This window comes from Neoarius graeffei, chromosome 11 (genome assembly GCF_027579695.1).
Source record: "Neoarius graeffei isolate fNeoGra1 chromosome 11, fNeoGra1.pri, whole genome shotgun sequence".
NCBI lineage: Eukaryota > Metazoa > Chordata > Actinopteri > Siluriformes > Ariidae > Neoarius > Neoarius graeffei.
Window position 1 is genome coordinate 77,261,972 of NC_083579.1, and position 15,580 is coordinate 77,277,551.

At 41.3% G+C, this 15,580-nt stretch overlaps 1 protein-coding gene across 4 annotated transcripts in view; it reads left to right on the forward strand.

Annotated features, from left to right (window-relative positions):
- Window positions 1-15,580, forward strand: part of zgc:103755 (uncharacterized protein LOC449988 homolog) — a 202,750-nt gene that overhangs the window by 76,499 nt on the left and 110,671 nt on the right. For 3 of the 4 annotated variants that reach the window (XM_060934732.1, XM_060934734.1, XM_060934735.1), the window contains one exon: window positions 3,601-3,732. The exons of the other annotated variant lie outside the window; for it this stretch is intronic. In XM_060934732.1, the coding sequence (XP_060790715.1) occupies window positions 3,601-3,732 (132 nt within the window). The remainder of the gene's footprint in view (window positions 1-3,600; window positions 3,733-15,580) is intronic. 4 annotated transcript variants of the gene reach the window in all.

Sequence of the window (15,580 nt, forward strand, 5' to 3'; positions counted from 1 at the left end):
TACTTTACCTGTCAGTGGTCATCATGTTATGGCTGATCGGTGCATATGTGGGCTGTGCTTAAAAGTCGGGTCCATGCCGGGAAACCAACAAATTTAATTGAACTGTTCTAATTCTACCAAAAAGAGTGGTCAAATATCCAACTAGAATTCTGCTAGAAGCTTGATGATGGTGGTTGTGTTGTGTTGTGTTATGTCATGTTATGCCGTTATGTTGTTGCTGTTATATTATGTCTCATTTTACTTACTGCTGACAAATACAACTTGTATGCTTTTATGCTTAGGTAAAAAAAAAAAAAATACAGCATGTCTGTCAGTTATCTACCCTCAGATGTAAAAAGTATGCAACTTTAATCAATATATTGATTGGCCCAATATTGATTTTCCTACGCATTCAAAGGGCCACACTCTTGATTTAATCTGTTGTACTGGCATTGCCCCATTTAGTATCTGTTCAGCTGACCTACCCATCTCTGACTATAAGCCTGTCTTATTCAATGCTAACCTACCGCTCAGTAAGTTAAAATCACATCGCATCATGTCTTTTCGCAACATCAGACATGTAGAGAAGGAGGATCTTATTAATTTAATTGCCTCAAGTCCAAGCCCTGTCTCCGTTTTTCTACCTTCAAACCTAGTGGACTATTATAACAGCTGCCTATCCTCTGCACTTGATGCCCTCGCCCCTGTTAAAACTCGGGTTGTTTCCTTTACCCACTCTGCCCCTTGGTATACACTGGAGCTACGGCAGCTCAAGGCAGCAGGACATCGCCTGGAGAGGCTTAGTGCAAAAATTGGACTTGCTATTCATAAACAAATGTACTCTGATCATATACTTCATGACAAAAATATGCTATCAGTAGCGAAAAACTCCTACCTTACTAATGCCATCAGCTCTGGTGATGTGAATACTAGGAAACTTTTCTCCACTGTGAAAAATCTACTGAAACCACCAGTATCCAGCCTTAACAACAACCTCCCTAATGACCACTGCTCTGCTTTCCTGAAATTCTTTGATTCTAAAATCACCAACATCCATGAACAGCTGGCCACTGCAAATGTCATCCAGCCTGAACTGCTGGCAGCAAGTGCCACAAAACTAATCTCACCTAGTGCCTTATGTGACTTCAGTCTTCCAACTGAGGACTACATCTCTGAGCTCATTACTAAATCAAACTCTTCAACCTGTCTTCTGGATCCCATCCCCACCTCTCTAGTTAAAGCATGCTTACCAGCTTTAATAACTCTGATAACCTCCATTATAAAATCCTCTCTGACAACCGGCACAGTCCCATCATCACTAAAAGTTGACATAATCAGACCAACACTGAAAAAATCTGGACTGGACTGTAATGACCTCAACAACTATCGTCCTATATCTAACCTGCCATTCATTTCCAAAATACTTGAGAAAGCAGTTGCATCTCAACTTCTGACATACCTCCAATATCATAACCTTTTTGAACAATTCCAATCTGGTTTTCACCCTCAACACAGTACTGAAACAGCGCTTGTTAAGATCACAAATGATTATCTTCGTACAGCTGATGCTGGTCTGTTGTCCATCCTCATCCTTCTGGACCTCAGTGCCGCTTTCGACACAATATCCCATCAACTTCTGTTACAGCGGCTAATGAGCATAGGAGTCTGTGGCACTGCCTATAAGTGGTTTAAGGAGGGGGCGTGGCCCAAACAAGCATTAGTGCAGCCGACCGTAACAAGCTACTTATCTGACAGAACCTACTTTGTCCAGATCTAGGACCAGTGATCTGAAAGCTCCATCCTCAATCATGGAGTTCCACAGGGATCAGTACTGGGGCCACTCCTGTTCATTGTCTACCTCCTTCCCCTTGGTAACATTTTCAGGCACTATGAAATACAGTTTCACTCATACGCTGATGACACCCAGCTTTATGTGTCCACTAGGCCCACTGCCAGCGTCTCACCCAGTGCCCTCACTGCCTGTCTCCATGACATACAGGCATGGATGACAAGAAATTACCTAAAACTCAATAGCAGTAAAGCTGAGCTTCTACTCATTGGAACCACAACAACACTTCAAAAAAAGCAATTTCAAATCACTCTCTATAGGTGAGGACATTATACCAGTCTCTAAACAGGCAAAGAGCCTTGGAGTTATCCTGGACAGTACCTTCTCATTCTCCAACCACATCAATAATGTCTGTCGAACTGCGTTCTTCCATCTCAGGAACATCTCCAGACTGCGTCCTGTACAGTACTTACCCAGCACTCTGCTGAAGTGCTTGTTAACACCCTGGTAACGTCCCACATAGACTACTGCAACGCAATTTTGACAGGCATCCCAAACAAACTTACCCATCGTCTACAGCTCATCCAAAACTCCGCGGCACGCATTATTACCTGTTCAAAGTCCTTCCACCATGTTTCACCCCTGTTGATCCAACTACACTGGCTTCCAATATCCCAACGTATCGACTTTGAAAGTGATTAGCAGGATTTTAAAGCCTTCCACAATCTTGCCCCTCCATATATTAAAGAACTCCTACAGACCTACACACCCTCCCATTCACTACGGTCATCTAACACGGGATTATTGGCTGAACCAAACATCAGACTCACTACAATGGGAGAAAGGGCTTTCTCATATGCCGCTCCTAAACTATGGAATTCCTTTCCCTCACATATTCGTACCCTGGACTCTGTTTCACAATTCAAAAGTGCACTTAAAACTCACCTTTTCAAATTAGCATATGGGCTCTAAGCCACCCACTTGCTGTTTATGGTTTTGATGTTTTTATCATTGATTTTTCTTTTTAACGTTGACTTTTTATCTGTAAGGTGACCTTGGGTGCTTTGAAAGGCGCCGTGAAACAAATTAAATGTATTATTATTATTATTATTATTATTATTATTATTATTATTCACAAAAAATAGTAGCATTGTGTCTCCAACTAAACATCGGACACAAAGTAAACCGAAACTGAATTATTTATTATTTTACGATTGGCTATCAGAAATGTTAGAACTTCCTTACTACTTACTCTGCATTGTTAACTACTGATAAATATTGTAAATAAACATACCGATAAACTGTAATGCTTTTAGAAATATGTACCTATAATGTTATTATAAAGTTGTGATCTTTTATGACTGTATTCTTAGTTCAGTCTACAGTACGTACCGGTATGATCCTTATAGAACGTGTTACTGTATTTATTTATTGCTTTCCAAGTACCTTTGGTTATGAGCATCATTCATTTTTCATTTCCTCTCCCCTGTCTGCTTTTTATTTATTTTGCACTTAAGATTTTATATCCCAGCATTCTTGTCTGTAAATAGGTCGTTCCTGCTATGTATAGCTCAGTAATGATGAAATATATCTTTCAGACTATATTATGTTAATGCAAAACACTATTTAAAAGTGCAGAGAGGAGCAGAATCCATCCTGTCTTTGTTTGTTTCTTTATTTTTTTTCTCGAATGAAATAAGCTTAAACTTTTGAGTTAGGAACTATTAGTGTAGTTGTAGTATAAAACACTGTAGTTGTAAAATCAGTCTTTGTTTTTCTCTCTCTCTCTCTTTCTCTCTCACACACACACGCGCACACTTTTTGCCCTACAGGAATCTTTGCCCCTCTTTCAAAAATCAGTAAATTCTCTGAGCGACGCAGACCCATCCCTCGTCACCCCGCCGCTCCTCTCCGCCCTCTTCGCCACATCGACCTCTCCCGGGTCAAGTCGAAAGTCAACACAGGTACGATTCCCTTTCACAGTGAACATGCCCTAGTTATCCACATGGTACAGTACGTGTGTATCCTTAGGGCTCACATGATTCATAACCCTTCCCTAAACCCGTCCCTGAAGTAATTTGTGGAGGTAGTGATGAAGAATGATCCTGTGTAACAAACGTAAGCATGAAAAAGAGAAGAACGTGAAGGAAAGTAATTGTGAGACGTGAATGAAAGATATACAGAATATTAAAGAACTTTTTTTTTTAATACTGAAAATGTTTTCAGTCACTTTTTTTTTTCCCCATTTAGAACGCAAACATTATCAGTAGTTTCTCATCATTATCTAAGGATCTTGCTGTTCTAGGAAAATATTCAGCGGTGTGATGCAACCGAGAACAAAGCAGAGTTACTTTTACCGTTCAGAGTTCATTATTTTCCAATAGCGGCACATGCTAAGATGTTTTATTCCCATTATGCAACAGGGATTTACCAAGAAGTACAATTATTAATGCATTAATGAAAAAAACAAAACAAGCTAGTTCCTGATATCAGATACACCATATGGTATATCAGGTACAGCCAGGGCTTTGAACCAGAATTTTTTTCCTATTGGTTCGTTCTGAACAGAAACGGAATTTTAACGTTTCCGGTTTTGGGTTCCACCATTAAATAGACGTTCCCGAACCAGTTAGAACAAAAAAATTTCGTTCCCGGAATGGTTAATTACGTTCCCTGTCAGCTGTTTAACAAATGGCTATAAAATTATGTCTCTGTCTCATCCAGCTTAAACCAAATGTCGGCTAATTCTATTACAACCTTCATTAAATAAGACAAGAAATAATTCAAAACAATTATTATTTCAAATGTTGGCGATTTGGATTCTCAGTATGTCTTCCCATCTACACAAACAGAAAAAGTGCCAAAAATGAAAGATAATTCGTTTAGTGTGTTACCAAAGGCTAGTCAGGCCCTATAGAGGGCTACCGCATGATGTCACCGCGCCGCGAGATTTTGTTAGGCGCCATATTGGAAGACCAAGTACACATCTATACAAGTACATACATACATAAAACAAACTACACCTGAAATGTAGCCAGGGCCGGTTCTGCCCTAATCTGGACCCGGGCGCAACATCGCGCAACCCCCCCCCCCAAAAAAAAAAAAAAAAAACCAGTCTAAATCAGGACAACCATCACATAACTATAACTATAAACATTTTATATCAACTATTTTAACTAAATGGGCTATAATAAATAAGCCTGCAGGCAGCCACGGCAGGCTGCCTCAGAAAAGTAACCATTTGTCCTACCTTAAAACTCGTTTTGCATTTTCTGCCTCCTTTTTTGTATTTTCGACCCTCCGTTTATTTTCTTTCCTTTTCTGAAAACCCGATTTGTGTCCAGACATTTTGTTCTGCTACCAACGAACTAACTCGTCAGGTCTCGTCTCTCGAGCCCGCGATGATTCCCGTGGGAAGGGCAACAATTGATACATTTTTACAAACAGCCAATAGGGAGGTTGCAACGTTCAGGCTCTTCTTTGCTCAGACACTCAGTAATGCACTTACTCACTTATTATCACGTGGAGAAGTGATAGTAGTCCACCTTCCCGCTCTCTCCATTCAATCAGCGAACGTCACACAGGAAGTGAACTCCAGCGGGTCATAGAAACTTGCGCAGGAGGAGAATGACTTTTTTATTTGTAGGCTACGGAAACTTTGAGGAACGAAATAAAAACCGGTATTAACCGGTTACCATTATTTTTAATAAGCGTTTCTGTTCCAGAACATAAAAAATAATAAAGTTTCTGGTTTCGTTTCTGTTCCATGTGAAATAGAAAAAGTTCCCGGTTTTCGTTTTCGTTCCTTGAACCGGTTCAAAGCCCTGGGTACAGCGATAAACGTTATTCAGTTAGCAGCCTCTATTTTTATTTCTCTCTGTCCTGAAGACTTTCCGATAGTTAAAAACTTACTGACGGCTACAAAGCTTGAACACTGGAGACTCCTTCCAAAAGTACAAATTAAACAACTTTTCACAGAAAATGTCCCAGTAGTATCAGAGATTGTAAAGTTTTCAACTGTTAAACCATACTTTTTTTTTTGTAAAATCTGTTTATTATAGACCCCTTCGCATGTTTGTAAACAAACCGACCGTTGCCAGGATGCGCGTGCTGCCTGGACCCAGAAACAATGGCGCTGCCCATAGACCGGCATTATGAGCTGTCAGATTATGCCAAACAATTGTCGTTACAAGATCGAGAATGCTACATAAATAAGTTAACTCTAACAAGTGGACATCACCTACCGGATCCGTATTCAATTAAAGAGTGGACGGACGATGTTAGTAAATTTTCCTCTGATACCTGAAGGCAGTCATACTATTTACAAAAAATGTCAAACTCAAAAAAAAAAAAAAAACCCTATTTACAAAAGTAGCCTGCCATCAACATTCTGGTTACAGCGAGACTACAACTTGATTAACAATGGGACATTCATATTCATTTTGTTTTAATCAAATTATGCCAGTGATGTGATGGCAATGTGGCTTTAGCTACAACAGTAAATCCCAACACTAAACAGCAATTTGCAGGAGGTGATGGCATGAAAGGAATGATAGTGTAAAGAGTGCAGCTAAGAGAAATCAGAGCTGCGTAAAAAGCGAGAGGCAGAGAGCAGAAATTAAACTGAGCGGGGCGGGAGCTAGGTTAGAGCAGTCAACGTAAGTTGGCATTTAGAGCAAGGGCACACAATTTTACCTTTCCATCCTTGCTTTAAAATTGTGATTTTCGGCATACACAAATAATGATGGCACAAAATCTGGACTGCTTGAGTCAAGCGAGACCTCTCCTACAAACAAAATTGCATGCAAAGCTAAGTTAACATGCTAACAATATTCATTACATTGTGTAACTATGACCCAGCTAATCAGACAAACGTTACCAAAGTATTTTGCTACATCAATAAACGAAGACTAGAAAGAATAAAAAAGAAAGATTTAATAAATAGCCTGATCTTACCTGTGATGAAGTGGGTGCTGCAAACCCGCGCATTTTTGATGGTGCTTTCATCCCAGTCTACACGTTTGATAGCTTGTAGTCATAGACGTCGGCAATTTTTTTGGAATGGGTGAGATCCTGCTGGAATTCTGAACATTTTAACCCCATCACTGCTACGATTCTGACACCCGACAACACAACGACGAGGCATTTCTTCCACATATTTCTTCTCGTCTCTACCGTCGCTGAGTCTTTTTTGGGTCCAGGCTGCGCGCGCAATTTCCTCTTACGTATGAATGACGTTTACTGCGAAGGGGTCTATTAGTCTTAGGGCAGGGGTTCTCAAATATTTGCGATCTGCCCCCCCCCGACTGTAGCAAGTGTAGTTTGAGGCCCCCCAGAAAAAAGATAAGCTATTATTATTATTATTATTATTATTATTATTGGGCTGTTTTTTGTTGTTTTGTATTATTACAATGTTAGACAACACAGTCCGAGACTGAAAATGTTCAATTTTGCCCTATATCCTTTTAAAAATTTCTGGATCCAGACGTGGTTCCGGATCACTGACAAAATTTAAAGTTCTTCATTGGGCCAAGGTTCAAGGTAAACTTTATTATCCCCCAGGGGGAAACTCAAGTGGTCCATATTGCACATCTCCTCAAAACATACCAAAGACATATAGACAGACAGACAAACAGTAGACATCTCATCTCATCTCATTATCTCTAGCCGCTTTATCCTTCTACAGGGTCGCAGGCAAGCTGGAGCCTATCCCAACTGACTACGGGCGAAAGGCGGGGTACACCCTGGACAAGTCGCCAGGTCATCACAGGGCTGACACATAGACACAGACAACCATTCACACTCACATTCACACCTACGCTCAATTTAGAGTCACCAGTTAACCTAACCTGCATGTCTTTGGACTGTGGGGGAAACCGGAGCACCCGGAGGAAACCCACGCGGACACAGGGAGAACATGCAAACTCCACACAGAAAGGCCCTCGCCGGCCCCGGGGCTCGAACCCAGGACCTTCTTGCTGTGAGGCGACAGCGCTAACCACTACACCACCGTGCCGCCCTAACAGTAGACATACCACATTAAAATAAATCTGTGATATAAGATAAAAACAATAAGAGATAAAAACAAAAGATAAAAACTGTGCGCTACATAAAATAAATAAAATGCGTAAAAGGAAATTTGTACAGATGAGTAAACTAAAGTGCAACAGATGTTTTTGGTTTGTTATTGTATAGTCTTATTGCTGTGGGTACAAATGATTTGTGGTACCTCGCTGTCCTGATTGGCCTCTGCAGAACTCTGTTATTAGACCTGGTGCTTCTTAAAAACTTTGGGAACAGAGGATGTGTTGGGTCAGTTAAAATTTGATCCATCTTTCTTAAAATAAGCTCATTGTACAGCCCGACTGCAGATGTCTGGTCCACACCAATAACCCGGCTGGCTGATTTAATGATGCACTGCAATTTTTTGTGGAGACACGTACTGTATCTTGTAAAATTTTCATGAAAATCTATCTGTACATTTTTTTTTTTCTGCAAAGTTGCTAACAAACAAACACATGAAAGAACAAACAAACTCTACCGGAGTGCCGGAGGTCGTGTTAACGAATGTCTCAGTGTGACACATGAGCCTGCTTTGTTTGGCAGAGTTCTCGAATTCTCAGCTCAATTTTAGTGAAAAACAGCCTCAGGTCATCCTCAATCTGTGCGTGATTGCAGTACTTAGTTTCGAGCGTGGTCAGTTTTGAAAAGCCTGCCTCACACAAGTTATGTTGACGCGAAAGGTAGGAGAATTTTTAAGGCAGCGTCACAGAGCTTTGCAGCCATGTTACCCAGAAGGATGTAAGAGAACAGGTGCTGAAAAGGTGCTTCAGCCTGCTGTCACTCTTCAGCTCAATAAGATGCTCAGTGACGAATCGTTTGCGGTGCAAACAAATGGGTCCCGAACCCATGAAAATGTCCGTTAGTCCTCCTTGAAATAAGAAACTAACTGCTGCTTAAGCCCAGAAAGGTGATCTGCAGCTGATTGGAAAATAGAGGAGAAATCACTGCCGTGTGCCTCAGTGATGAAGTCCGCGAGGCTGGGGAACATGTCACAATTTCTGACATTTATACGGTCATGCCAGAGGACAGGTTTTTGGATTGACATTGCAGACGTGGTTCCAGTGTGCCAGTAACAGAAAAACCGTATTGTAAATAACTTTCGTCATATTTGCGGAGTTTCGTTTTTTTGGGAACTGGTGCATCAGTGGGACCAGCACTTTTTTTCATGAATTAGAAGTTTGTCCATATTGTTTATTAACCCAATAAAAGATCGTTATGCTGCAAGTGTGAACGTAGCAAAGGGACTTGCTCAGCTAAGAATACTAGCACCTTACCACCACGCACCAGACTTGGCTCGGCTAAAACGATCAATCTTCAAACCCTGCTTAATGGAATTAAGTTAAAATATAATTAACTGTGATATGGTGTTGGACCTTACAGTTTTTAAGTGAAGAAAAAAGCTGGAGGAAAAAAGTAGGAGAAACATTAAAGAAAGGAGAAAGAGTAGGTTGACAAGTAGGCAAAGGAGAAAGTAAGTTGATAAGTCAGAAAGAGAGATGGTAAGATCGGATTTAAATGAAGTTTTAAAGTGAGAACAGAGGGCTGAATTAGTCTTTAAAAAGACTGTTTGTTTAAATCATTACCACAATAGCAGTGCTGGAAGGCTAGCTATACCTGCAAGGATATAGCCTTTAAAAAGGCTGTTGGTAAAAGGTAATTGAAAAGCTAATAGTAAGCTATATGAAAAATGCGATGGTACGAGCTCGGTTCGATCGCACAGTGGTGTGTTTCCAATGTCTGTGATCTCTTATGTACCTGAGGTGTGTCTATAAATGTTCCTTACTGAGATTTCAAATAATAACTCTCCGTTTTCATTGACTGGACTGAAGACGAAGACATTCATTGTAGTATGTAGAATGTAGTGTGTCTGGCATTAAAGCTAGACTGCCTTTCAGATTTTTCATAAAAAGAATTTTCCCCAACACTCAGTTATTTTTGTTTAGTGACCAAAAGCTACTGAATTTGAATCACAGACTTCCAATTTTATTCGTTTTTTTTTTAAATAGAACAATTAATGAATTTAAAGCCACATGGCCCTAAATTCTCCGCTATTTTTTCCTGCTTCACCATGACCCAATTCAAGATACTACAGTACGTCATGCATCACATGGTGGGCTTTCCCCGTTCACGCAAGGCATTGTGGGATACAAATTTGAAACAGGAAAGAAAAATGAAGGACGTGAGTGTGCGAATGAAACGTGAAAGACCGACTACAGTAACGGAAAGAAAGCGAGAAGAAAAGACGTTATGTTATATACGAAGGAAAGGAAACGCAGGACCAAACTAATAAATATGGGCGCTCAGCGAGCACCTCGGTGTGATCAGCTGTTCGTTTAGCGACAGAATGATGGAACTGTCAGTGCACGCTCAAAGGGAAACCTGTAGATGGCAGTAATGCAACACTGTGGATGCCAGCTGCCGTAAAACCCAAAAGAAGAAGAAGGTGGTAAACCTGCGCATGCGCACACGGACTTCCTCTGTCTGCTCGACTGCGCCAAGCGAGCGATTTCATGCACATTATTTGCTTTAATCCCTTCAAATTAATTAACTTCCCAGCCACAGAATGGCCTGATATTTTGTGAGATATTACAGAAATAAACATATATCACAATCACCACATTTCAGAGGGAACTAAATTTCACCGATTTTATGAGATCGAAAGGCCGTCTAGCTTTAAAGTCTGTTTTTACTACCCTGCAAAAAAAGATATCTTGTTAAGAGAAAATATATTTAATATGGGTGAATTTGTCTTATATTTCGTATTAGAAGATTATTACGACTCGAATATAAGATTTAGTTTATTTTTAGACACTTTTAATCATTTCAAGCTTTAAATTTGCTTATTCTATTGGCAGATAATTTTGCTAATTTTAAACATTTAATTCCAGAAAGAAGCAAAATTATTTGACAATGGATAAAGGAAATTTAAGGTTTGAAATGAGTAAAAGCATCTAAAAGTAATCTATTTAACAGTTATTCCACAAAATTGAGTCGTACATGAGCTGATGGGCGACGAGGTGTGTAGCACCGAGTTGTCTATAAGCCATGTACGATGAGATTGAGTACAATAACTGTTTTATTCTATCCATATTCACTGGGTTTTGATAAAGCAGAGTATTTTTATTTTTATTTTTTGCAAATTCAATCGGGGCGGCACGGTGGTGTAGTGGTTAGCGCTGTCGCCTCACAGCAAGAAGGTCCGGGTTCGAGCCCCGTGGCCGGCGAGGGCCTTTCTGTGCGGAGTTTGCATGTTCTCCCCGTGTCCGTGTGGGTTTCCTCTGGGTGCTCCGGTTTCCCCCACAGTCCAAAGACATGCAGGTTAGGTTAACTGGTGACTCTAAATTGACCGTAGGTGTGAATGTGAGTCTGAATGGTTGTCTGTGTCTAAGGTGGGGTTTACATTAGACCGTATCAGCGGATCATCAGATTAACGTTTTTAAAACGATTCGCGTGCACACAGCAACGCCAATACACGGATACGCTTGGCTCCGCAGGCATCCTGCGCTCCAAATCACTCCGCCCTGAACAGCGAGTGCCCTCTGGAGGGTGCGCACTCCGGCCTTGCGCAGCTCACACAGCGCGCGAGTGAAGCACACTAGCAGTGTTTTCGGGACTGAGCCGCTGTGTGTGTGATCCCAGCGCACATCACTCACCACTTGCAAGTGGAAGGATGGCAAGCCTAAAGACAATCATAACTACACAATGGGCAGTATTTGCATCAGTATTTGCAGTATTTTCATACTTTTATACTCTTTAATGAAAGGTGATACAAGGCGGAAGTCCGCGCCGTTTTTCAGCAGTCGCGTCACATGACCAACGCCAGCGAATCAGGAAGGTGGATGTCACAGTGACGTTGTCCAATGACGACGCCAGCTAGAGCTCAGCACAGCGTATCCGCGTATCTCAATGTTTACACAGCACCGGAGCTGACACGATCTGGATTGAATACGTGGACGCTGGCGGATTCCCGTTTCCCGGCGTTTCCAGGTGGTTTAATGTAAACGGACAGTGCATCCACGAAGAAAACGAGACAGATATGGTCTAATGTAAACTTGGCCTATGTGTCGGCCCTGTGATGACCTGGCGACTTGTCCAGGGTGTACCCCGCCTTTCGCCCGTAGTCAGCTGGGATAGGCTCCAGCTTGCCTGCGACCCTGTAGAAGGATAAAGCGGCTACAGATAATGAGATGAGATGAAATTCAGTCAATAAAAACTTTGTACAAAACGTCCAACAAAATAATTTCCGCTTAGAATGAAAACAAACCAGAGAAATGACAGGAACAATTTGTGAAAATGCAATAATAATAGTAATAATAATAATAATAATTCTAGAGAAAAAAAAGATACATTCTTACCATCAAATACTTTTATTCCATATTTTTTTGCTTTTTATCCCCTGCTGGCCGAGAGACCCGAAGGGGGATTATGTCGCGACGATGTCCATCTGCCCGTCCCAGGAAGGGTGATCACCTTCTGAAATCAACTCCTCTCACAATTGTTGGAGGAATTTCACGAAACTTGACAGGATTCTTTGTTCATCTCATCTCATCTCATTATCTCTAGCTGCTTTATCCTGTTCTACAGGGTCGCAGGCGAGCTGGAGCCTATCCCAGCTGACTACGGACGAAAGGCGGGGTACACCCTGGACAAGTCGCCAGGTCATCACAGGGCTGACACATAGACACAGACAACCATTCACACTCACATTCACACCTACGGTCAATTTAGAGTCACCAGTTAACCTAACCTGCATGTCTTTGGACTGTGGGGGAAACCGGAGCACCCAGAGGAAACCCACGCGGACACGGGGAGAACATGCAAACTCCACACAGAAAGGCCCTCGCCGGCCACGGGGCTTGAACCCGGACCTTCTTGCTGTGAGGCGACAGCGCTAACCACTACACCACCGTGCCACCCCGGATTCTTTGTTATATGTTGGTAATACACATACTGCAATTTTGTCCAATTCAGTCACATTTTACCAGAGTTATGGCACAGTTGCCAGCGAGGGATATTGTGCTCTCAGAGCACACTTGTATTTTTTGGGGTTTTGTTTCAAGTAGAGTTTTTATTTCGTCCTCGGTTGGTTCAGCAACACACTCCGCCATTTTGTTTTTCTCTACTCACGGTGTAGGAGCTGATATCCTAGTAGTAGACTAGCCAATCAGAATGCGTGATTGATCATATCTAGGGAATGTGGATCGAATAATTTCTCTTAACAAGGTATAATTTTTTTGCAGTGTATAGAAACATTAGAACAAGCTTCTGTTTTAAACATTGAACCCACACATTCTGACCAGTCAGATTCAAGAATTCAACAACACTGCTTTACAAATTTTGGGGTATTATTATTATTATTATTACTATAGTAGCCTGATTAGTAATGTCTTAACTGGTACGTATACACACGTGTGTGATATATATATATATATATATATATATATATATGTATGTGTGTGTGTGTGTGTGTGTGTGTGTGTGTATAAACACACTTGCTTTGTGCTAAAACAATTCTGTGTACTCTGCTCTCTGCCAATATAATTTTAATCCTGATTAATAGAAATCATTACACCTTCTCTGTGCATCCTTATTTATCACAGGATCTCCCCACAGCGGTGTAAGATATAGCATTAATTTTCGTGTGTGTGTGTTGCACACTTGGAAGATGAGTACAGAGTTGTTGATTTGTTTTCCTAACCTCTCCGCAGCACTCTTGTATTGGATTTTCCTGCAGCGCATCCCTGATCTATGACTCTGTGTTTCTGTGTATGGTGTTTATAAAAGAGCACTGCTTTAAGAAAGGCATTATTATTATTATTATTATAAGATATGTTTCTTCTATTTTTCCCTCCTTTGGTTTAATATTGTCTTTCTTTTTGACACAGCTGATACGTACAGTATATTGAAACAAATACCTTCACTCTGCCTCAAGCTGCCTCAAGATGATGATCTGGGAGAAGTGGAAACTAGAGCCCTGCACTCCCGTGGGAGTCCCGCGGGACTCGCGGGACCCGCCGCAAAGCAGTGCGGCGTGGGACAAATTTTGAAAGCTCATTGCGGGCGCGGGCGGGACCGGAAGCGCACATATGCGCGCGCGGGCGGGAACGGTGATAAGCTGCAGTCCCGCTAACTAAAAATGTGTTTGAAATAAAATGCATAAGTTATTAATTTATGTCTATCATAGATAACTTGTGCTGGATATTTTATTTGGCATTAATAAAAACATTTTAAGATGCCTAAATTTGCAGAGAGAGTCGGAAGGGCATCTTAAATTTGCCATTGATCACACTAATAACTCGCAGTTCACACCCAGCTAGCAAGAGAACCGTGAGTAAAGTGATTTACGGCTTGCGTTAGTCTACAACTTTAGTCAGAGAGACATGTTACACAGTGACGGTAGGCTTGATTCAATGCTATCCCAGAAATCCTTCCTGTAATATGCAAATTTGGCTGTCCAATCAGAGGCGGCCAAATTTGCATATTACAGGAAGGATTTCTGGGATAGCATTGAATCAAGCCTACCGTCACTGTGTAACCTGTCTCTCTGACTAAAGTTGTAGACTAACTCAAGCAGTAAATCAATTCACTTCTCTTACTAACTCTGCTTTGCAATTTAAAAAAAAAAAAACGCCATTGCTACAAAGCAAGCGCATTCACTTTTTTATGCTGATCAGAGAATTGCAATGGCTTCTCATCTGATAAAAATGTGTGATTCACGATTAAATATTTTAATTGTTTGACATCACTAATTATTATTATTGTTATTCGAGAGAGTACATGCTGAATTCCAAAACAAGGTAAATAATAACATGAGCTGTAAATATTTATGCTGAAATCCACTCAAAGTAGGGGGCGGGGCACCATCACGCTGTGCCAAGACAAGAACTTTCCTGAGAAATAATGCGAACGTCTGCATCATGCGGGATTTGCGGGCGGGAGCGGGACAAAATATGGCAGGCGGGAGCGGGACTGAAAATCTTAATTTTTTTGTGGGCGCGGGCGGGAGCGGGACTGAAAATCATAATTCTTTGCGGGCGCGGGCGGGAGTGGGACTGCACAATGCGGGCGCGGGCGGGAGCGGGACTGAAAAATCCGACCCGCGCAGACCTCTAGTGGAAACTCCTCAGATACATTCTGTAGAATGGTGATGTGCCTCAGTGGTAGATGTTAAAGGTGAAAAAAAATTCAACCTAGGTGTTTGTTTTTGACCTAGGTTTAAAATTTCAACCAGATTCATAATTTCCAAGCTCTGTAAAATTTTGGATTATCTAAGATTCTTGAAAGGGATTTTCCGTCAATTCTTTTGTCTCTCTTTCTTTCTTCCATCCACTTCCTCTCCATCTACACTGACCTAGTATTTCCTCTTGCCTGTCTGTCTTCCTGATTAGCATTTTATCGTTTTTCATACGCAACCAGGATTCAAACTCAGAACCTTCCGATTCTTAACACAACACCTTAACCACTAGAGCAGTGACGATTGCAATGGAAGGAATGATGTATATTTAGAATTTATTAACGAGTCCAGTCTTATTATACCCCTGCTCCGAAGGAGGGAGGATATATACCGGTTTATCTCTGTCTGTCCGTCCGTATTTCCGTCCGTCCAAAACACCCTTTTTCTCAGCAACCACAAATCATGGCCACTTGGTACCAAACTTCATCTTGGGTTTCTATACTGTGTCTATCACTTTCAGATCTGTCACACATCAACTTCCTGTTTACCAGCTTAACGTATTGACGAAACGTATA